Source organism: Nyctereutes procyonoides, unplaced genomic scaffold (genome assembly GCF_905146905.1).
Source record: "Nyctereutes procyonoides isolate TBG_1078 unplaced genomic scaffold, NYPRO_anot_genome, whole genome shotgun sequence".
NCBI classification, from domain to species: Eukaryota; Metazoa; Chordata; class Mammalia; order Carnivora; family Canidae; genus Nyctereutes; species Nyctereutes procyonoides.
The window spans coordinates 7,735,869-7,761,227 of NW_026575120.1; the positions used below are offsets into that span (position 1 = coordinate 7,735,869).

Below are 25,359 nucleotides of genomic sequence, written 5' to 3' on the forward strand. Positions count from 1 at the left end.
GAGGTGCCTGTTTTTCCTTAGATTTCAGGGAAGAGCTGCAACCTCAGGTCTCTGACAGATTCAAGAAAACTGTAAATTTGCAGCTGTTTAGGGCTTATTATTATTACTGTAAGAGTAGAACAATACTTGACCAGCTTTCTCCATTTTAAGTGGAAGCCAGAAGTCCCCAACTATCCCCCTTTTTGGCTAAAGAACAATGGGATTGGGCAGCCCGGGTGGCTTAGCGGCCTTCAGCCCAGGGCCTGATCCTGGAGATCTGGGATCGAGTCCCACATCAGGCTCCCTGCATGGAGCCTGCTTCACCCTCTGCCTGTGCCTCTGCCCCTCTCTCTCTCTCCTGTGTATTCTCATGAATAAATAAATAAAATCTTAAAAAAAAAAAAAAAAGAACAGTGGGCTTAATGCAACTAGCTCTGCTCACTTTGGGCTTGTGTGAGAGAAAATAGTTTCAGGTCAAACTTCCAAGTCAGCAATAAAAACATGACTCTAATTCCAAGAAAACACAGAATATTTTTAAAAAATATGTATCAGAGGAGCCTTGGGTGGCTCAGCTGGTTAAGCATCGAACTTGATTTCAGCTCAGGTCATGATCTCAGGGTCGTGAGATCCAGCCCTGTGTCAGGCTCTATGCTCTGTGGGGAGTCTGCTGGAGATTTTCTCTCCCCCCCTCCTCTGCCCCTCCCCCTGCTCACTTTCTCCCTCTAAAATAAATATATTTTTAAAAGATTTTATTTATTTATTCATGAGACGGAGGAGGGGGGCAGAGACACAGGCAGAGGGAGAAGCAGGCTCCATGCAGGGAACCCACCGTGGGACGCCATCCTGTGTCCCCAGGATCATGCTCCGGGGCTGAAAGCAGCACTAAACCCCTGAGCCACCTGGGCTGCCCAATAAATAAATCTTTAAACACAAATAGGTAAATAAGTAAAATATATACCAAACCAGAATTTTATTCGTCAAATTTACCACAGTTGTTGAAGTATGTCACACCAAGAAGAATAATTCAGGCATTTTAACCCATGGCTTGTTAAATTCTAACTATTCTTCGTTTATCTAGAGTTAAGTATCACATGATATAACTGTATCTAGAATAAGCATCACATAATATAACATGATACTATGATACAGTATAACTATATACTTTTCTCTGTATAAGCAAAAAGAGAATAAAAGTACATATATGATAAAGACATCTTTTATTCAGAGGTAACTTCAGTCAATACACTCTTTATCAAGCATCTGTATTAGTAGCACTGCAAAATTTCAGTTCCTTTTTTTTTTTTAATTTATTTATTCATAGAGACACAGCTAGAGAGAGAAGCAGAGACAGGCAGAAGGAGAAGCAGGCACCATGCAGGGAGCCCGATGTAGGACTCGATCCCGGGTCTCCAGGATCTCGCCCTGGGCTGCAGGCGGTGCTAAACCGCTGCGCCACTGGGGCTGCCCAAAATTTCAGTTCCTTGAAGACTGAAACTACTGTGACTTTCTACTTGATATGTAGAAAGCTTATAGACTTCAAGCCTCTTATTATACAATCACAGAAGCAATAATACCTATTGGAATAGTGACAGAATGGTCTAGTAAGAATATGTATACTAGTACCACCAAAACAATACACAATATAAATTGTAATGGCACAATGGAACTGAAAGTACATTAAAACTGAATCTAACTACTTTCTTTTGCTAAAAGTGTTGCTTATACTATTTTCTGAGGAAAATCCATGAAAAAAGAACTCTTCAATGGGGACGCCTGGATGGTTCAGTCAGTTAAGCATCTAATTCTTGACTTCAGGTCATGATCTCAGGGTTGGGAGATTGGGCCCCACATAGGGCTCTGCACTGGGTATGCAGCCTGCTTAAGATTCTCTCTTCCCCTCTCCCTCTATCCCCCACCCTCCCCAAAATCTTTTTAAAATATCATTGTTTTGCGATAAAACATTTCTACATTAATCCCTGCCTTTCCTTAGCTTAGTGCTATCACAGTATTTAAATATTACATGTACTATATAAATGTATCACAGCTGCATAAATACTTTAAGATGAACAATGAAAAGCAGGGCCTAATTTTAGAGGCATGATCTCACAGGATCCCAAATTTAATTACATTATAATGTATGCAGGAACAAAAAATGTAGAGTTGAGAGAGGTACAAAATCATCTGATTTTCTGTAATTTCATAAAGTCAGTGCAAGAAAATACAAATTCAAGATAATCTCTATTTTCTATGAAGCTGGCAAAGTCAACTAAAAATATCTGGTACTGGTGATGGTAAATAATTGGATACTTTTTCATATACTGCTGTAAAGGGTAAATGGGTCCCAAAATATTGGTGCAAACTTTACAAAAGGCATAAAAGGCAAAGTGTTGAAAAATTTTAAAATACGCTTTATCTTCTGATCTTGCAATTCTACTTAAAGAACTACAATAAGGAAATAATCAGGCAAGGACACATATATTTATGTGCAAGTATTATTTTTAATAGCATATAGCAAAACAAAATCAAAAATTGCATTTCTATCTTAGAGCATCAAAAAAATTGTTTTAAGGTACATCCATACAATAGAAAGCCATTAAAAAATAATGAACTAAAACAGCATCAGAGCCCCATGAAAAGGGGCTCTGGGAGAAGGCCGTATTCTAAGGATAAAGTTGAAATCATTAGCAGCAATGAAAGAAAAGTCAGACTGTTATTGGATTTCTCACCAGGAATGCCCAGAAACTTTACAAAACTGCAAAAGATCACTGCAAATGTGACCTCACGTGGCTAAACTGGCTCTGGTTCTTTGCTATCTAACAAAACACAAAATTACAGATCCACCTAGTCAATAACCAGAGAGCTCAGTAAATGTGAATAAATAACTAGAATAGATTTAAGATTTAAACACCTAGTATTTTGATACCATTTGATATTTCGAATTCTACTAATAATAGCTAATAATACTATTACTATTACTACGTGCCAGGCTCTGTTCCAAGCTCTATGCACATTTATTTTTAACTCATTTAATTCTCATAAGGACCATGAGACAGATACCATTACTCCTATTTTATAAATGAGAAATCTCAGAAGTACCTCACCTAAGCTAATAAGGAGCAAAGGTAACATATACACCTACAGATTAACTATTCAAACCATCCTCTTGACCACTGCATTTATACTGCCTCTAAATGAATAAGATCCTGATAAAAGGAAATAAATGGCTTTGTGAAATAAGATATATACCTAAATTAAACTACTGTGTTCACTTACCCTATTTGACTTTCTAAATTATTACAAATAAACTCTCTCGTTTTGTGCTATATCTCATTTTAGAAGATTTGCTTCTATTACAGATAAAATGAAGGCTATCCTCAGCCTGATGGAAAGCTTCATCACTCAGTAATGCCTCTTTAGCTAAGACTGCCACCTACTGGGCTAAAACAAATATCTTCATCAATGCAATCAGGACAAAGCATTTTGAGTAAAATATGAACAAAAAGTGAGAGAAGACAAATGTTAGAATATGAATCAATTTCAGTGGATATTCTCTGGAAACACAATTTATATCATTAGCAAAAACTCATTTTTTTAAAAACTAGTGATTTATGCCATACTGACCATTTCAACTACAATAGTGTCCCAACCTTAAAGTTCCTATAGGTTGTGACTGTTCCCTCAAGTGTCTATAGTGTACAAACAGCACAATGATAGTATGCAAGAACCACTGTGTTCCTGTGTCAATCTTCCCTCAGTCTTAGGTAAGCTCAAGAACAGAGACCTTATTCACTTTGACATTCTTGCATCACTGAATGTGTTGAATGAAAGAATTCAAGAAAAGAAGCATGAAGACAACATGTCTTAATTAACTGTTGTCTATTTTATAAACATAAACCATACCTTTAAAATAATTTTCAACCCAGATAGTTCGTTTTATGGGGAACATTTGGAAATGTCTGGATACATTCTGGTTGTGACACACTGTGGGGGAAGGTACACTACTGGCACCTGAAGAAGCCAGGGATTCTGTTAAACATCTACAATAAATAGTGACAACCCCAACACCAAAATAAAAAAATTTATCCAGCTCCAAATCAATATTGTCATTGTTGAAAAATCTTTCTTCCTCCCAGCCATCTTTCTTAGAAAGTAAAGAGATTAATGAAAAAACACCAGCTGATGATAAGAAACTGAGCCTAGGGGACACCTGCGTGGCTCAGTAGTTGAGCATCCACCTTTGGGCTCAGGTCGTGATCCCGGGGTCCTGGGATCAAGTCCTGCATCAGGCTTACTGCAGGGAGACTGCTTCTCCCTCTGCCTATGTCTCTACCTCTCTCTGTGTCTCTCATGAATAAATAAATAAATAAAATCCTTAAAAGAAACAAAGAGGGCAGCCTGGGTGGCTCAGCGGTTTAGTGCCGCCTTCAGCTGATCCTGGAGACACAGGATCAAGTCCCAGGTCAGGCTCCCTGTATGGAGCCTGCTTCTCCCTCTGCCTGTGTCTGTGCCTCTCTCTCTCTCTCTCTCTCTCTCTGTGTGTCTCTCATGAATAAATAAAATCTTTAAAAGTCCTATGAAAGAATAGAAAAAAAAAAAAAAGAAAGAAAAGAAAAACTGAGCCTAGAACCAAATTCTGTTTACATATATAAACAAAGAACTTTTTATATTGGTTTAATACACACATGATTTTCTAGGAACATACAATGTATAATATAGAGAGAATACAGTACGATTAACCTTTGAAAAACTTCACTGTGTATTTTGCAGACCTCTGCCAAGAATTCTTTATCACTTATGGAAAACACCAATTATGCTATATAGGTTGCCACTGCATCACACCTGTACTGATCCATTTGTAGCTATCACATTCAATGGTGACTCTACATATTAATGTAAACAATTGTTACTTATATCCCTTTTATATTTTAATATAAACATGCTTGAATGATTACAAATATTAAAATACATTTTTAAAAAATAAATCAATTTCCTTTTATTTCTCCTTCTATTACAGTTAGAGTATTATACTTCTGGGGGAGGGGGGCAGAGGAAGAGGGAGAGAAAGAATCTTAAGCAGGGTCCAAACTCAGTGCAGAACCGGGTGTGGGGTCTCACAACCCTGAGACTATGAACTGAACCAAAATCAAGAGTTAGACATTTAACTGACTGAGCCACCCAGGGGCCCCACTTTTTTTTTAAGTAAGCTCTACACCCAATGTGGCACTTAATTCACCACCTGGAGATCAAGAGTTACATGCTCTATTGACTAAGCCAGCCAGGCCTCCCTGCATTATACTGACTTAAGAAATTATGTCTCAAAGTAGGCTATATGATCCAGAAATTATATATGACTAACGAACAGATTACAAAATATTTGTTCTCAGGCTGCACTGAATCAGATTTAATGATTAAAAACCACTAACCTATGAAAAAAATCAGAATCTTTACTATAGCCTTCGCCTTTACTACTCTCTGCTTGAACTCCACAATGGCACATACATGGACACCACTCTGGTACTTTGCAAGGTTAGCTCCATCTCATTTTTCCACAGCAGTCTTCTCTGAGTTCCACCCCTCCTACGGATTTACTATCTTGCACTACTTTATTTGTCTCTTTTCTAGAATTTGATACAATCTGTCATCATTTTTTATTTTTTATGTTGTCTATTTTATCCTTCAAAACTATGTAATAAACTCCACAAAGGCAGAGAGTTGCATACCTCCTTCATTACTGTGTCCCCTGCATTTAGCAAAATGACTGGGGCATATAACAGGACATCTGAATTTGTGCTGAATAAGTGAATTCATGAATACACAATAATAAATTGTTACCCAGAGTCCCCAGAAAGTGTTAACTAGGAAATAAAAATGAAGTTGATAAAATGATACCTAGAAGTTTAAGCAAATTACTTAGAGATCTAGAGAATCACTTTGTATATGAGAACCTCCCAAAATTATACACGTACCAAATAATGGGGCGAATATATCATGTAATAAAGATAATAAATATAAAATGACACTTCAGAACGTTAAAACCAACTTTCTGCCAATTACAAAGAAATTATTTAAACAAAAGATGACAGGGTATACAGTAAAAGAATGGGAAAAATATGAGTCCCCAAAAAAGGGCAAGGGATTAAAAGAATAATATGAGAGATTTCAAAGTAAAAGAACATTAAATACAACCAAGAGGGATGCTTTACAATGATTTTGAACACAATCCTTACACCATGAATGTCAAAAATCTTAACAAACCAAAAACTCTGCAGGAAAACATATACAGGAAGGAATAGCAAAATTAACATAACAAAAAAGTAATGGCAGATTTTAATGTTTGCTCAGTCACTACTCATACCAAATAGTCAAAAACTAGTACATAAAGGGTGATTTGACAGATTGTATTTTCCTTTAAAACAAAAATACAAAAGTAAAATAGATAAACCAACAGTATAAGGAAAAGAAAGTCCAAATACAAAAAGTTAGCAATAAAAAAGGGAAAACTACAGAAAAAAATTAAATTATAGGGCCATACTCTCCCAAAACCATATTAAATTTGAAATTAAAAATGGATTTTAGGAAAACAAAAATTACCAAAATTAATTCACAAGGTGGGAAAGTTAATGAAGGACATAACCAAAGAAGAGATAAAGAATACTGTCAAAGAGGCAACAAAGACAAATACTACTCATGGGCATCTGTGTTCAAATCTTCCAAGTAATTGAATATTCTCATAAAAATGGAAAGGGAGGGCAAAGGGTAGGAAGGAAGAGAGGAAGGGAAAACTGTACTTCTCTTTTGATGTACCAGCATCACACACAAACCAAACCCTGAGAAAGTAAACAAAAAAAGAAACTGGATACTAAAGCAAAAGTCCTTAAATACATAGAAAAAGAGTCCAGAGATATATAAAGTTAAAAAAGGGTTATTCTAGGCATATAAGGACAGCCAGTTTTAGGAAATCTTAGTAATACATTTCAAAACCTATTAAATAAGCTAACAACAAAGACTTAATAGATGCAAAAATAACTTATCAATTTCCCTTCCCAATACCTTCTGATATATATAGCTATTTCATTAACATAAAGAATGCATACACATATGCAGCATGTAAAGGGTTTAAGAATATTTGCTGCAGCATTAAGTACTTAAAATATCCATTCATCAGGTACACATACATAATGGAATACTAAGTAGCCACATAGCATTATAGAATATCTCTAATAGAAAAAAAAATAAACATCAACTTATATAATTTATTTCCAGATATGTGGGATTTTACTACCAAGCATATATGGTTACTTATCATCTGAGTGGAAAAAAGTGAAAATCCTCATCTTGGGGCACTTGGGTGGTACAGTCGGGTTAAGCGTCTGACTCCTGGTTTTACCTCAGGTCATGATTTCAGGGTCATGTCCTGCACTGGACTCCTGTTCAGCCCAGAGTCTGCTTAAAATCCTCTCTCCCTCTCCTACTGCTCCTTCCCATCCCAATCTCTCCCTCAAATAAATTACAGAGAGAAAAGGAGAGATGGAGGGAAAGAAAGAAAATTAATCCTCATCCTGTCCTTATAAACCAAGTAATGAGGAGATGGGAAAAGTTTAAGCCAACAAAGCCCATTAAAAAAATGGCAAATGAAAACAGGGGTAATATTAAGAAATAGAAATACAGAAAAAGATGCGCAAACAGGAAAAGGCTGAGCAAAGTTAAAACACAGATATCCACAGAAAAATCACACTGGGGACAGAAAATACTAATGATTTGGTATAATGATTAGTGTGAGAATTACAGCAGAACAGAAAGTATACTCTTAAAATTTCTCCAATAAATATTATCAAGAAATCCTAGAGTTCCATACTACTCCTAAAGAGCTACTGTAACCTCAATATTTGCTTCAATTTGAATATCTATGTAACAGAACAGATAAGTTACACTATGCTGCCATCTGAAGAGCAGACTTAATGCTAAAACTTCCCAAAGAACATTCAATTATTTTGATTGTTAAAGATACCAGAAAAATGGTAGAGAAACTAAAACAAGTGCTATACTGTATTAGAAAGTGGAGAGACAGAAGGTTTAATCAGCAATAAAAGAGTAAGTCATTCTAATACTTCAAGCTGAAAAATCAAGAACTAAAAATACAAGCATATTATTTAATACATTAAGGGAAAAACCACCCAAAGAATTAAAATAGGGACACCTGGGTGGCTCAGCAGTTGAGCATCTGCCTTTGGCTCAGGGCGTGATCCCGGAGTTCCAGGAACAAGTCCCATATCGGGCTCCCTGCATGGAGCCTGCTTCTCCCTCTGCCTATGTCTGTGCCTCTGTGTGTCTCTCATGAATAAATAAGTAAAATCTTAAAAAAAAAAAAAATTTTAAACCAGTTAAGTACTGCCACAAAGGGACCCAAAATAGTGAAAGGAAAAAATATATACACTTTTCACTGTAAGATCTTCCCACCTGAATAGGTGATACTCAATGTTCTTTAAAACTGTACATTTTTTTTTCAAATGGATTAACTATGTCAAAGAATAAAGGAATTAACTTTTAAACTTTCAAAAATAATTTTTTAAAGATTTTATTTACTTATTCACAAGAGACACACAGAGAGAAAGAGGCAGAGACACAGACAGGCAAAGGGAGAAGCAGGCTCAATGCAGGGAGCCCGATGTGGGACTCGATCCTGGGTCTCCAGGATCATGCCCTGGGCTGAAGGCAGCGCTAAACCGTTGAGCCACCTGGGCTGCCCAAACTTAAATTTTTAAAGAAGTTCACTTCTACCTAATTTACATACAAAAAGCTTACCTTATTACATAGTACAATACAGAATAACTGAAATACTTTGAAAAAAATTTTCTAAAGTAACAAACATTTACTGAGAACCAACTACACGCAAAGTACTCTCAAGCACAATTTTCCACCAAAACACAACATTCTATTTCCTAAAACAAATCATGGTCATCTAAAGTAACTTCAGGTTGACTGAACTCCTATCTACAAGCACCACAAGCCCAAATATCTACAGCCAGATAACATATTAAAAAAAAAAAATCTCAGCGCTATTGTACAAAATACAAAGTCATAATCAAGACATGTATGGGCTACTAAAGGGACAAGAATTCTATGTGCATTTTTAATACATTATTTCTTCAATAGAATCTCTTTTATTCGATACAATAAACAAGAGTCACTAGCACTACCAGACAGTTATAGCAGTTAGTTTCACTATTTGCAATCTAGTGTCACTTTTTTACTTTATGTAATTCTATACTGTTAGAATTTTTTGGTATGAGTTTGTACTACTTTTCAAATTTTATAATTAATATGGCATTTAATTATTTTCTTGCCTTTCAGTTTAAAATTACTACAGATTTACAGTACAATATCACATTTTTCTAATTGAGAATTTCTCTACTTGTATGCTAGAGATTTCCCAAGACTAAACTCTTGTTTACTATTTTATCTGACAAATACTGATGAAATATTTTTTAAAGATTTGAAAGAAAGAGAGGGACAGAGAGGGCCTGCACACAAGGGGGAAGAGAGGGGCGTAAGAGGAGGAACTGAAATCATGACCTGAGCCAAAATCAAGAGTCAGACATTCATCAACCGAGTCATCCAGGTGCCCCTGAAATATTTTTTAACTAAAATCCAAAACACAGGCATCACACATTTAGTACAAGACTCCTCAGAAGCTTATTAGCATCTGACTCGACAAGAGTCAGAAAAAAGTCATTTTCCCTATCCAATCTGATAATCAAAAGACTCAAAAATTACTTAAGAGAATATCAGTCACCAAGAAAAAGGTTTTTTTCCCATCCTGTATCAAGCTTTCACATCAAGATATGAATACTTGTAGAATATTAGAAATAAACTAGTACAGCTGAGCTATAAGCATAAGATATCATAACCTACTATACGATTACAATTAACCTAAAATCTTTCAAATTATATATTTCAAATTGCATTGAGAAACACTGTTAGTGCTGAGATTATTAGCTACGCTCTAAGAGATGATAAAGCTAATGAGCACTACTATAAAATTTAAGTTATATTTGGATTATAAATTGTGTCATCCTATATTTGTAACATACTTGAAAAATAACAGAAAGGCTCACCTTCATCCACGGAAAACTGACAGCTCTTATCATTGAAGAAAAGAATTTTCTTCTTATCAGGACGATTTACAAATATTATCTGGTCCCCTAAAGCCTTAAATGATAAAAAAAAAATTTTTTTTTCAGTCAATTCCAGAATTACATCACCCCAAAAGATTTTTTGTTAAACAACAAAGGACTCCTACTTCTTTTAACCTTCAGTATACTGTTAGGGTCTACTGCACCCAATTTTATTCTTGAGTTTCTTTCATGAGCAGTCTGGATTGATATTTCAAGACTAAATCTTAGACATTTTCCAAAGTACAAAAAAAAATTACTTATTTTTGAAAAACAAAACCCAATCTATGTTGCAATTATGATTTGAGTGCACTGGGGTCTAAAAATCTAAGAAAAATTGTGTGATCTTAGTGTTCTTACTTTTCCTCTACCTTAAAATACTGTGCCACTTATTTATCGTTATCCATCAATTATTTCCATTATGCTTTAAAATAAAACTAAAATAGTATTTTTTTAAGATTTTATTTATTTATTCATGAGAGACACACAGAGAGAAAGAGAGGCAGAGACACAGGCAGAGGGAGAAGCAGGCCCCCTGCAAGGAGCCCTATGTGGGACTCGACCCCAAGTTCCCAGGATCACACCCTGAGCCGCAGGCGGCACTAAACCGCTGTGCCACCGGGGCTGCCCTAAAATAGTATTTTTTTAAAAATGAGAGAATGATTAAATCACCTAGAAGTGTGATGCAACAGTGAAAAGCCACCTTTCAATTTTCTTACTGCATTGCCCAAACTGTTGTATCATCTTTCAAGAAGACATAAAAGACCACAGAGTGATCTTTGTTGTCTTTTAGCTTTCATTATATACAGTAGACAATTCTAAATTTTTTATTTCCTGCTTCTCAGAGCAATGACAAGAAAACTGACAAAGGATACTTCACTATTATTAATAAATGAAAACAAGAATGCAAAAAGCCTGGGATGCCTGGGTTGCTCAACGGTTGAGCACCTGCCTTCGGCCCAGGACATGATCCTGGAGTTCCGCATGGAGCCTGCTTCTCCCGCCTATGTCTCTGTCTCTCACGAAAAAATAAATTCTTAAAAAAAAAAAAATGCAAAAAGCCAGATAGTAGCACTCACTCTAGACTCTAATGGTGAAATGCATCACAGGAATAAAGTCTAAAAGTATGAGTCTTTAGATGACAATAGCTCAGATGAAACAATCTCAAGCTTAAGAATCAATGACTTGGGATCCCTGGGTGGCTCAGCAGTTAGCACCTGCCTTTGGCCCAGGGCGAGATCCTGGAGTCCCGGATCAAGTCCCACATCAGGCTCCCTACATGGAGCCTGCTTCTCCCTCTGTGTCTCTCCCTCTCTCTGTGTGTCTTTCATGAATAAATAAAATCTTAAAAAAAAAAAAATCAATGACTTAATGACCTATTTCTAAGAACGGAAAAAATTGAGGTATTTTCATTAAGTTATTCAACAGGAAGGAAGTCACCATGGAATACTGTGTGATAAGAGCCTTTACCATTTCACTTTGCTAAAAAGACATTATAGTATTCTTTTATCTTTCTGATGCATTTGCCAAAATATACTTGATAAAGAAGTCTGCTATGTCAAAATCTTATAAAAAATGAAGCTATTTTCCACCACCCCTTCATTCTTATCTATATAAATTATTCATGCATAAAATACTTTGAAAAATAATAGACTCCAATGGGCCCAAGTGGTGAATCATTATATATTAAAATAAACTAAGAGAACTCAAAAGACAGTGCAGAGAAGAATTAAAGACCAGGGCAGCCCGGGTGGCTCAGCAGTTTAGCACCGTCTTCAGCCCGGGGCCTAATCCTGGAGACCCAGGATCGAGTCCCACGTCGGGCTCCCTGCATGAAGCCTGCTTCTCCCTCTGCCTGTATCTCTGCCTCCTTCTCTGTGTATCTCATGAATAAATAAAATCTTTAAAATAAATAAATAAATAAAAAGAATTAAAGACAACACAAATAAATGAAAAAAAATCCATGTTCATGGATTAGAAGACTTAATATTTTTAACATATCAATAGTACTGAAAACAATGCACAGATTCAATGCAATCCCTACCAAAACTCCCAACGGTGCTTTTTGAAGAAGTGGAAAAATTCTTCCTGAAATTAATGTAGAGTGGCAAAAGACTCTTACCAGCCAAAACAATCTTTAAAAAGAATAAAGTTGGAGATCTGATAATTCCTAATTTCAAAACATATTATAGAAGATTCTAGAAAGAAGGCAAACTGTAAGAAGCACCAGGAAGCTGTCTCCCAACATAGACAACAATTACACTGGCAACATCAGTCTCCTGTAACTATTTTGAAATTCTAAGTCTTTAATAGCCTTGCAACTTCCAGGGGAAGATTAGGACAAAGTTAAATACATACAAAAACAACTACATAAACAAAGAAAATTACAGTGACAATGCATGCTGAGGAAAAAGATTCAGAATCTAAGTCCTTTAAAAATATTAAGTTTATACCTCCAGCTAGTCCTTAGCAGAGACACCTTACAACAATCTAAAACAAAAAGAAAATAAACAGGAAAACCTGGGGAAGGATGAGAATCCAATATCCAGAGTTATTATCGTATTATTAGATCCAAATGTCTAGTTTTCAACAAAAAAAATCGCAAAGCATACAAAGAAACAGGAAAGCATAGCCCATTTGAAGGAAAAAACTAAATTAACAGTCCCTAAAAAGACCTGATGGTAAATATATAAACAAAGACTTCAAAACAACTGCCCTAGAGATGATCAAAGAACTAAAGGAAAATGTGGAGAAAGTAAAAACAATATATTAATGAAATGGAAATACTGATAATGATAGAAATCACAAAGAAATCCTGGCGCTGAAAGTACAAAAAAATGAAATGAAAATTTCACTACAGGGATTCAAAAGTATTTTTCAGTAGGGAGAAGAAAATAAAGATCACTGAACATGAAGAATGGAAATTATTAAGTTTAAGGAACTGACAAAAAGAATTGAAAAAAGAGTGAACAGATCCTAAGAGACTGCTAGGACACCAACAAGCAGACCAACACACACTGTGGGAATCCCAGAAGGAGAGAGAGAAATGGGCAGACTATATTTCAAAAAAGAATGACTGAAAACTTCCCTTGAGGAAAGATATGAATATAATAAACACCCAAGAAGCTCAATGAACTCCAAAGAATATGAACTCAAAGAAACCTATAATGAGACACATTATAAACTTTCAAAAGATGAAAAGAATCTTGAAAGCGAGAGAAGCAAATCAGCACATACAAGGGATCCTCAAAAAGACTGCATTTCTCACCAGAAACTTTAGAGGTCAAGGGTAGCTATCTGGTAGCTCAGTCAACTAAGCATCCAACTCCTGGTTTTGGCTCAGGTCATGATCTAAGGGTCATGAGACACCCCCCCCATATTAGGCTCTCTGCTCTGTGCTGAGTTGGCTTGAGATTCTTCCCCCACCCCGTCTCCCTCCCATTCACACTCACCTTCTATTTAAAATAAATAAATAAAATATTTTTAAAAAGAAAATTTAGAAGCCAGAAAAGTAGCAGGCTAATATATATAAAATACTAAAAGAAAAATCTGTGAACCAAGAATCTTCTATCCAGCAAACCTATCCGTCAAAAGGAAAAAAAAAAATATTCCTAGATAAAAAAAAAAAAATTTGTTTACATATTTATTTATTTATTCACGAGAGACACAAAGAGAAGGAGGCAGAGATATAGGCAGAGGAAGAAGCAGGCCCCCTGCAGGGAGCCCGACGTGGGACTCGATCCCAGACTCCAGGATCATGCCCTGAGCCAAAGGCAGCACGGCGCTAAACTGCTGAGCCACCGGGCTGCCCCAAGACTAATAGATTTAAAAGAATTATTAGGGGGCAGCCCTGGTGGTGCAGCAGTTTGGCGCCACCTGCAGCCTGGGGTGTGATCCTGGAGACCTGCCTCTCTCTGTGTCTCTGCCTCTCTCTCTGTGTGTCTATAAATAAATAAATAAATAGATAGATAGATAAATAGATAGATAGATAGATAATAAATAAATAAATAAATAAATAAATAAATAAATAAATAAATAAATAAATAAATAAAGAATTATTAGTTTATGTTTTCGAGCAATGTGTGAACATGTAATATTATGACTTTTACAACAAAAAAACAGGGTGGGAATGCAGCTGTAAAGCAGTAAACCTTTAATATGCTACTGAAGTTAGGCTAATATAAATACAAACCAATAAAAATGTTATAACTTTAAGAGGTTAAATATAATCCCCATAGTAACCACAAGGAAAATAGCTATAGAATATACATGAAGGAAAAGAGAAAAGAACTTACACATTTCAGTATTTAAAAAGCACCAAGGGGCACCTGGGTGGCTCAGTCAGTTAAGCATCTGACTCTTGATTTCTGCTCAGGTCACGATCTTGGGGTCATGAGATAAGAGTCCCACATCAGGCTCCACATTGAGTATGGAGCCTGCTTAAGATTCTCTCTCCCCCACAAAAATAAATAAACACAAAACATAACAGTAATGAAGGGCACCTGGGTGGCTCAGTTGGTTGAGTGCCTGCCTTCAGCTCTGGTCATGACCCCAGAGTCCCGGGATCAAGCCCCATATGGGGCTCCCTGCTCAGAGGGTAGCCTGCTTCTCTCTCTCCCTCTGCCACTCCCCCTGCTTGTGCTTTCTTGCTCTCTCTCAAATAAAATCTTTAAAAAGAAAAAATAATGCAATAAAAGAACAAAAATGCAAGAAGGCATATAGAAAACTAATAGCAAAATGACATCCCCTTGAAGTAATTAAAATATAAAAAGATTAAACTCTGCAATCTAAAGAAAGAGGTTCCAAGCAGCATCTGCATGCATCGGAGCCCTTCCACAACACATCCACCCACCACCCAGTAGGCAGCTTCCAATAGCACCAGCAATCCACTCTCAAATAGCCTGTATTCTGGGGATTCCAGCCATGCACAGTAGAGAGTGCCTGCAGCTATTTGCAGGCAGGTCTCTCAGCCAGATAGGTCAGAGGCCAGCTCTATTCACCAGTAAACCACTAGCAGCTGCCACTGGGCCTCACAGACACAAAGGACAGTCCTGCACATCAACAAGTTCACACCAATTGTAGCCCAGACACAAAAGAAGAGTACATATATACAACTCACAAAGGGGATATCCCCAGGGTGCCTGCCTCGGGTTTGTACAGCTGAGCCCCACAGGACACCTTTTGCATAAAGCCACTCCTTCAAAACAAGGACATGCAATTGATCTAATATATAGAAACGCAGCTAGGCAAAGTAAGGGGACACAGGAATAGATTTCAGAGGAACAAAACAAAATCTAAAAGCAACAAAAACAAAAAACCCTAAACAAAATAGAGATAAGCAATCTACCAGATTATAAATTCAATGAAATGCTCGCCAAATTCAGAAGAATAGGGGAACACAGAACTTCAACAAAGAGGAAATTTAAAAAGAGACCTGAAGAATCAGAGCTAAAGAATACAACTGACAGGAAAAATACAATACAGGGAATTAATTACGGATCAGATGATACAGAAGAATGGATCAGAACAGGATAGTGGAAATGACCCAGTTGGAATAACAAAAAGAAAAACAACTCAAATATCTGATTAGGGGTTAATATCCCAAATATATAAAGAACTCATGGAACTTAATAATAAAAAACAATCTAATTTATAAATTGGTAGAGGATCTCAACAGACATGTTTCCCAAGAAGACCTACAGATGGCCACCAATATACTCAACATCACAGTCAGGGAAATGCAAAAATCACAATGAGATATCATCTCACACCTGTCAGAACAGCCATTATTAAAAAGATAGGATAGGACTAGTGGATAAAATGTGGAGAAAAGGGAACTCTCAAGTACTATTGCTGGGAATGTAAACTGGTACAACCACTGTGGAAAACAATACAGAGGCCCCTCAAAATATCAAAAATAGAACCACCATATGCTCCAATAATCCAGTTCTGGTACTTATCCAAAGAAAGCAAAAACACTAACTTAAAAAGATATATACATCCCCTTGTATACAGCAGCATTATTCACAATTGCCAAGAAACAAAAACAACCTAAGTGTCCACTGATGGATAATTGGATAAAAAATATGATATACATACACAAATGGAATATTATCTAGCCATAAAAGAGTGAAATCTTGCCTCTGTAATAAAATGGATGGATCTTGAGGGCATTATGCTAAGTGAAATAAGTGAGATGGAGAAAGACTAATACTGTATTTGTATTATTTCATCTTTATGTGGAATCTAAAAAAAAGAAAAAACAAAGCCTTGGAGGTTGCCAGCACAGCAGGTGTGGGATAGGGAAAATGCATGAAGTAGTCAAAAAGTACATACTATCAAGTTATAAGTCATAGAAATGTAAGGTTCAGCATGGTAACCACATGTTAATAATATTACATTGCAGATTTAAATGCTATTGAAAAGTTCTCATCACTAAAAAAATTTGGTGCTATGTATGGAGACAGGTGTTAATCAGACTTATTGTGGTGATCATTTTCACAATGTATACAAATATTGAACCATTAGGTTATACATCTAAAATATGTTATGTGTTTATTCTTATTTATTTTATTTATTTATTCATGAGACACACACAAAGAGAGGCAGAGACACAGGCAGAGGGAGAAGCAGACTCCATGCAGAAGCCCAATGTGGGAATCGATCCTGGGACCATGGGACCACGTCCTGAGCCAAAGGCAGATACCCAACTGCTAAGCCACCCAGGCGTCCCTAACGTTACATGTTTAAAAAACAGAAGAACTGTTTGAATAAAAGAATTCATCAAAGTAGCAGGATACAAAGTCAACACACAAAAATCAGTTGCATTTCTATATACTAACAATGAACAATCTGAAATGGAAGTTACAAGAACAATTCCATTCACAAAAGCATCAAATAGAATAAAATATTTAGGAATTAACTAAAACAAAGAGGTGGAGGACTTGCACCATGAAGATTGTAAAACGTTGCTGAAAGAGGGCATCTGGGTAGGCTGTCATTTAAGCATCTGCCTTTGCATGATCAAGGGCGCTGGGGTCCCTGCTCAGAGGGTACTCTGCTTCTTCCACTTCCTCTGCCCCTCCCCCTGCTCATGCTCTCTCTTAAATAAATAAAATCTTTAAATAAACTTCCTACGAGGGGATCCCTGGGTGGCGCAGCGGTTTAGCGCCTGCCTTTGGCCCAGGGCGCAATCCTGGAGACCCGGGATCGAGTCCCACGTCGGGCTCCCGGTGCATGGAGCCTGCTTCTCCCTCTGCCTATGTCTCTGCCTCTCTCTCTCTCTCTCACTGTGTGCCTATCATAAATTAAAAAAATAAAAAAAAAACTTCCTACGAATCTATAGTAATTAAAAGTGTAATACTGGCATAAAGACTGTTGAAGAGGGGTGTCTGGGTGGCTCAGCAGTTGAGTGTCTGCCTTTGGCCCAGGGAGTGATCCCAGGGTCCTGGGATCTAGTCCCACATTGGGCTCCCTGCGAGGAGCCTGCTTCTCCCTCTCCCTATGTCTCTGCCTTTTCTCTGGGTCTCTCATGAATAAATAAAATCTTTAAAAAAAAAACAAAACAAAACAAAAAAACACTGTTGAAGAGAGTGTCCAAAAATAAATCATCACACGTATTATGGTCAAACAACTTATGACAAGAGTGCCAGGACATTCAATGGGGAAAGACAATCTTTTCAATAAAAAATGCTAGGAAACTGGATATCCACATACAAAAGAATGAAACCTGACCCTTACCTAACACCATATATAAACAAACATTAACTTGAAATGGATTAAAGGCCTAAATGTAAAATGTGAAACTATAAAAATCTAGAAGAAAACTTAGGGCAAAAGCAAAAATAAATTTTTGCTTTTTAATAAAATAAATTTTTAAAAAATTCAAAGGGGATCCCTGGGTGGCTCAGTGGTTTAGCGCCTGCCTTCAGCCCAGGGCGTGACCCTGGAGTCCCGGGATCGAGTCCCATGTCAGGCTCCCTGCATGGAGCCTGCTTCTCCCTCTGCCAGTGTCTCTGCCATTCTCTCTCTTTGTCTCTCTCATGAATAAATAAATAAAATCTTAAAAAAAAAAAAAAATGAAAGCAGTCTTGAAGATTTTTACAACCATATCCACAGTAGCATTATTCCCAATAGCTAAAAAATGGAAGCAACCAAAATGATAAGCAAACTGGTGTGTACATATAATGCAGTATATCAACCTCAAAAAGGAAGGAAATTCTTATAAATGCTGCAACACAGAAGAAATTCAGATACTGTGCTAAGTATAATAAGCCAATTATAAATCAATAAGGTACAATTCCACTTTGCTGAGTTAGAGTAGTCTAAATCATATGAAGTAGAATGTTACTTGCTAGGGATTAGGAAGCAGGATGAGGAAAAGTGTTTAATGGATTTAGAGTTTCTGTTTTACAAAATATAGAAGTTCTGGATTATCTTTTGCACAAAAATGTGAACATACTTAACACTGATGGTGTATTCTTAAGACATGCTTATTATCTCCAACTTTACCTTATGTGGTTTTTACTGCAATCTAAAAAAAAAAAAAAAAAACCTTTTTTTAAACTAAAAAACAACCCGAGGAGTTGCTCGTTCAATATGTACTTTAAAATAAATCCTATTTCAAATCTGAATAGGTTCTGCTTCGGATAATGGCCAAGTCCCTCCTAAGGGACCAATTCTCTCACAGAAAACTTAACTGTAAACTCTGGATATTTTTAAAAGCATTAAAAGAAGAAAGAAGATGTATTATATGCCACCCACTGCAAAGAAGAGAAAGTTTGGAGTTTGAGTCTAGCCAAGTTAACTACCCATTTAAATATAAAACCAGGGTGCCTGGGTGGCTCAGTAGTTGAGTGTCTGCCTTTGGCTCAGGTCAGGATCCTGAAGTCCTGGGATTTAGTTCCGCACTGGGCTCCCTGCAGGAAGCCTGCTTCTCCCTCTGCCTATGTCTCTGTGTCTCTCATGAATAAATAAATAAAATCTTTAAAAAAGAAAAAAAAAAAACAAAACCAACAAAAACTTTCTAGAGGAATATAACAAAATCCTGAGTCTTTATTACACATATAATTCACAATATTTAAGACTCAAAAGAAATTTATTAGACATACAAAGAAACAGGAAAACATGATCCATACTCAAGAGACAAAGAGAGTCAGTACAGACCAGTTTCAAAATGACCCAGCTGTTGAATTAGAAAAGGAACATTTTTAAAGCAGTTGCAAGAAATTATACTTAAGAGTATACTGGAAAACAGGTTTATAATGAATAAAAACAAAAAAAAAAAACAAAAACTCAGCAAAGGAACAGAAACATAAAAAAAGAATGAAAAACCTAGAACTGAAAAACACCATCTCTAAAATAAGAAACTCACCAACGGGAATTCACAACAAATTAGATGTAAAGGAAAAAAATCCATGAACCTGACAACAGATTACAACAAAACAAAAACACCTTGAAAAAAATAAACAGAACCTCAATGACCTGTAGGATAACAAGTGTAACTTCATTATCAAGAAGTATAGGAAAGGGGCAAGTTTTACTCCATAGGTAGCAAAACAAATGAACTATCAATGATTAGCAATCAATCATTAGCAACTGTAGAAACAGAGATGAGCAGTCTTTCCGAGTGAGCTCCAACTTTAAACTGGAAATGTAATCTATAGCTTTCACTAGATAGCCTTTTAGGAATTCAAAACAGCCAGGTTATTAATCAATGCTTTCATGTCTAATACCTCTGGTTCCTCAGGTTAGCAGTGTCCGCAAGCATTGCTGAAGCAGTTCCTCTATACAAACATAATTTCTGAGAAAAAGACTAATGTCTTTGAGGAAAACTTACCAGAAATATTCTGAAAACACAATCATACTCAAAAATGATACAAAAAGGAGCTGTCAAAGTTATACAAAAATGTGTGTGCTCTGTCCTGCTCTGTAGCACAGAACCCAAATTTCAAATCTTCAGCTGGCTCACCGCAACCCCAAGTATATATAATGGAAGCTTTTTTTTTTTTTTTAAGATTTTATTTATTTATTCATGAGAGAGACAGAGAGGCAGAGACACAGGCAGAGGGAGAAACAGACTCCATGCAGGGAGCCCGATGTGGGACTCGATCCTAGGACTCCAAGGATCACGCCCTGGGCCAAAGGCAGGTACTAAACCGCTGAGCCACCCAGGGATTCCCTATAATGGAAGCTTTAAAAAAAATTTTTTAAAAACACTTGCTGTTTCTTTTAAAACAAGGCATTATTAATTCAAATTATACTAAGGCTTAGAAAGAAAAGAGAAGTTACCTTGACAGCTTTCTGGGAATTGGGCAGTCCTTCCTCTATGTCTTCTAAAAGAATTCCTCCTAAGCCTCGCTGGTCATGTTTATCTAACAGCCTAAGTAGGGCTTTCTTATCTTTCAAGTTGTATTTGGGCTTGAAGGCATACTTCCCATCTATTACTTCAATTTTGGGATTATTGACTAATGCCTGTAACAGTGACACAATTTGGATATATTAATAAAAGGAGAAACCTCATATACACATTCTTAAATTCTACTAATTATTTAAAAAATACTGATACCCAATACAATTGTAAATTACAAAGTATATTGTGAATATCAACTAGCAGATCTAAAATACTGGACATCCAGGATCCAAAAACCAACAGGTAGAGAGCAGCATGTTACTCACTTTTTATGATGATACTTTTTATTATTACATTAATTCTTTAAAGGAGAAAAACCATTTCATCACAACTGATGTGAAGAAACTGTACCCATATTTTTTGGAAGATAAAAGAAGATAAAGAATCAATAAATGCCAATTAACATTAATAGACAAAGTGAACTGGGTACTGCCTATCCCACCCTCAAAGTACAGTTTATTATATATTGACATTATGTGTAAACATAACCCTGGGATGAATATACCAACAGTCTGCCCCACCTGGTATCAGATGGCAATTACAGGTGTGGAAGGAACGGAAAAGCACCAGACTAGTGCATACAAGAAATTTACCTATAATGGCAGCTTGAGAATGAAACTGAGTAGGAATGCAGGAATTATTGAATATAATTATATTCCTAGTCAGTTCTGCTGTACAGCTACTACCAGAAGGAAAGCTCTTCAAGGAAGAGCTACCCTATTTATTTTCTTCTGCAGCTGCCAGCCTGACCCTGAAAAGGAGAAAGAAAAGAAACATAGAAGAAAGGAGGGAGAACAGAATAGTAATAAAAATAATTTTTAACTATTATTGGTAGCCTATGAAATTTCAAGATTAGGTAAAGCAACTGAATTCAAATGTGGATTACAACTATTTGTATATCACAACCACAACAAGCTATAATGTTACTGATTAGCCATTGATTTTATATTATAAAAATTAAGAACAATACTTTGCTCAGTAAAATTACTGAATTATACTTTAGGAATTTTACATTTGATCTTTAGAATACAACATGGGTCACAGAAAGTATTCCTAATTTTCATTTCATACTGAAATAGAAAAGACTGAAATGTGTGAATTTTTAAAAATGCTATTTCCAAATTAGTAGGGCCAGTGATTATTGTGGGGTTTCTTTTTTTTCCAATGATGTGTGTACATACACAATGTAAGGATGAGTTTTCCAAGTAATCTGTCAGAGTAACATCACTATCAACTCATAATAGTAGTAAGAATATAACAAATATTTCCCTAGCCCTACACTACCTCATAATTCAAATATTCTAAAATATATATAAAAACAATATAATTCTAAATTTAGCAATTAAAAAAGTATCAATTATCTGTAAAAACTTAAATGGAACCAGTACAATGACTGACTTCTTTATAATTCCATGCTAAAGGTCTTGGACATTTTAGATAAATACATAAATTTTTAAGAAAATCAAGAAATCAAACCACCTTAAAAAATGTGTATGTTTAAAAAACAAAGACCCTATACCAATTCTTTTAAGAATAAGTAAAAATAATTATCAGATTTCAGTATATTAAAAACCTTAGTTGTAATAAATATTTCATGGTAACCAACTAATTTTTTTAACTCCATTTTAAGCCTATTCTTACCTCAGTCATTAGCCACTGTTTCTGCTTGAGTCCTATATCTAAATGTTGTGTTTCATCCAAAATTTCTTCTAAAGTGAGAGGATGCGTATCTCCTCGCTGATGCCGTGTCTATTGAGAGAAGAAACTGTTATTAGGAGATAGTTTTAAACTGCTAGATGCATTAAGTAATAGAAGTAATGTAGAACATGTATTATTTGAGACAATACAATTATAGTGATGAAGAAAATGGACTATAAAATCAGAACCAGGTTCAAACTTGTAGCTCTTTAAAATCAAATGATAAACTGAGAGAAAATATTCTCAACCTGTATCACAAAGTAATCCTCCTAATATTTTAAAAGTCCCAAAACCCTAACAGGAAAATGACCCACAGAACAGAACATACATAATCACAGAAAAGGAAGAGGCACTGGGTGACTCAGTTAAGTGTCCAACTCTTGGTTTCAACTCAGGTCATGATCTCAGGGTGGTGACTAAGCCCCGCATTGGGCTCCGTGCTCAGTGTGGAGACTGTTTAGGACTCTCTTCCTCTGCCCCCAGCCCCAGCCCTCTCTTTTTCTCTAAGATAAATAAATCTTAAAAAAAAAAAAAAATCACAGAAAATGAATGGAAATAAACATATGAAGAGATACTCAGTTTCCACCAAAATATTTCAAACCTATTACACTGGCAAAATCCATGTTTGATGACTCCGTCAGTTATAAGGAAACACGCCCTCCCAACACACTGCTGGTAAAAACGCAAATTAATACAACTCCTAGGGAACACAATTTGCCAATAAGAATGCATTTAACCCTTTGGCCCAGCAATCCATTTCTAGGAATTTACCTTACAGATAGATATGCCCACACAACTCACAATTAGTGACACAGTCACAGCAGCCCTGGTTGCAAAAAGAAAACATTAGAAATGACCCATGGTCATCAACAGAGGACTAATTACATAAACTATAGCACCACTACAATACTATACAGATGTTTAAAAAGAAAATGCAGGGGCGCCTGGGTGGCTCAGTCAGTTGAGTGTTCAACTCTTGGTTTCAGCTCAGGTCATAATCTTGTGGGATTGAACCTCACTCAAATCGGGCTCTGCCCTCAGCAGGAAGTCTGCTTGAAGATTCTCTCCCTCCCACCCTCATCCCACTTGTGCCAGTGTGCATGCACTCTCGCTCTCCAAAATAAATATTGTCTTAAAAAAATAAAATGCAAATGTTCTCTACGTGCTAATAGGGAAAGATGTCCAGGACAAAATACTGAGTTAAAAAACATATGCAGATGTGCAGCCACTGTAAAAAAAACATGGAGGTTCCTCAAAAAGTTAACAATACCATATAATCCAGTAATTCCACTGCCAGGAATTATACTTACCCAAAGAAAACAAAAATGTTAATTCAAAAGGATACATGCACCTTATATTTACTGCAGCATTATTTATAACAGCTAAGACAGGGAAGCAACCCAAGTGTCCATCCATAGATAGATGGACAGATGTGGTGTACACACACAAACACACGGAACCTTATTTAGCCAAAAAAAGAAAGGAAATTCTGCCATTTATAACAACATGGTCAGACCTTGAAGGAATTACCCTAAGTACAAGTCAGACAGAATCTCATATGTGAAATCAAAACAAATTTACAAATTTACAAATAGAAATAGAGGCATGGAGTTTAGAGTAAGTGTACTGTATCTCTAGGTATAAAAACAATAGAAGAAGATATAAATGAAGAAGTCTTGTTCTCACATCTAATTCTACTTATTTTCTCCCCTGCCCTGTTTCCTAAATCTCTTTTTTCTGTTTCTAGTGATTCCTTATGGAGAAACAATGTATGAATATATGTTTTTATTTGGTTTCAGCTCAGGTCATGAACTCAAGGGTCAAGAGATCAAGCCCCAAGTCAGGTTCTTCAACTAGCATGGAGTTTGCTTGAGGATTCTCTCCCTCTGCCCCCTACTCACAAGTGCTCACTCTCTCAAATAAAATAAATCTCTAAAAGAAAACTATTCCTTCAAAGTCAAACTAGAATATTAACAGTGTCAGTTACAAATTGTTTTTTTAAAAAAAGTTTATGCAAAAAAAAAAAGTTTATGCTATGAAAAGAGTATTTTGAAAATATTTTAAGTTTTAAAATACAATAAAAACTCTCACTTCTATGTTAAAAAATTTAGAGAGGAGCCTGGTTGCCTCAGTGGGTTAAGCATCGGACTCTTGGGATGCCTGGGTAGCTCAGCAGTTGAGCATCTGTCTTCATCCTGGTTGGTGATTCTGGGATCAAGTCCCACATTGGGTTCCCCACAAGGAACCTGCTTCTCCCTCTACCTGTGTCTCTGCCTCTCTCTCCATGTCTCTCATGAATGAATAAATAAAATCTTAAAAAAAAAAAAAAAGCATCTGACTCCTGATATCTGCTTAAGATTCTCCCTCTGCCCCCTCTCCTCACTTCTTGTGCTTTCTCTAAAAGCAAAAAAAGGAAATTCAGAAATAATCTTTTATTCTTTTTTTTTTAAATTCCTTTTTTTTAATTTTTATTTATTTATGATAGTCACAGAGAGAGAGAGAGAAGCAGAGACACAGGCAGAGGGAGAAGCAGGCTCCATGCACCGGAAGCCCGACGTGGGATTCGATCCTGGATCTCCAGGATCGCGCCCTGGGCCAAAGGCAGGCGCTAAACCACTGCGCCACCCAGGGATCCCTAATCTTTTATTCTTAAAAGTCTTCCAAGTAAACCCCTCCTGTGAGTTTAAAATCAATTCATTAAAAAAATTTAAAATTATAAAACCTTTTGATACATTTGCATGAGCTGACTGGCATAAGGACAAATGGAAATTTACCTCACCAAACTGCTAATTTGTGAGATGGATTTTAAAAAATTAGAGCCATGGGGCATCTGGGTGGCTCAGTCAGTTAAACATCTGACTTTGGCTCAGGTCATGATCTCAAGGTTCTGGGATCCACACTGATCGAGGAGGCAGCTTGTCCTTCTCCTTCTGCCCCTCCACCCCACTTGTGCTCTCTCTCTCTCTGGTATTCTGCTCATTTTGGAAATACACAATATATTTATGCAAATTTTAGATATATAGACCTGAGAAGGGCACAACCTAAACTGGAAGGAAAAAAGGAGTTTAGTTTTACTTGTCTAGGGACAGCCAAATCAAG

General features: G+C 36.3%; 1 protein-coding gene across 3 annotated transcripts in view; it reads right to left on the reverse strand.

The window, feature by feature from the left end:
• GTF2E2 (general transcription factor IIE subunit 2) overlaps positions 1 to 25,359 on the reverse strand; it is a 79,576-nt gene that overhangs the window by 14,453 nt on the left and 39,764 nt on the right. For 2 of the 3 annotated variants that reach the window (XM_055334674.1, XM_055334673.1), the window contains 3 exons: positions 22,204 to 22,311; positions 20,442 to 20,624; positions 10,095 to 10,188 (listed from right to left, as the gene is read on the reverse strand). In XM_055334674.1, the coding sequence (XP_055190649.1) occupies positions 10,095 to 10,188; positions 20,442 to 20,624; positions 22,204 to 22,311 (385 nt within the window). Of the gene's footprint in view, positions 1 to 6,580; positions 6,807 to 10,094; positions 10,189 to 20,441; positions 20,625 to 22,203; positions 22,312 to 25,359 lie in introns of those variants that run through there. The other variant, XM_055334675.1, reaches the window with a different exon arrangement.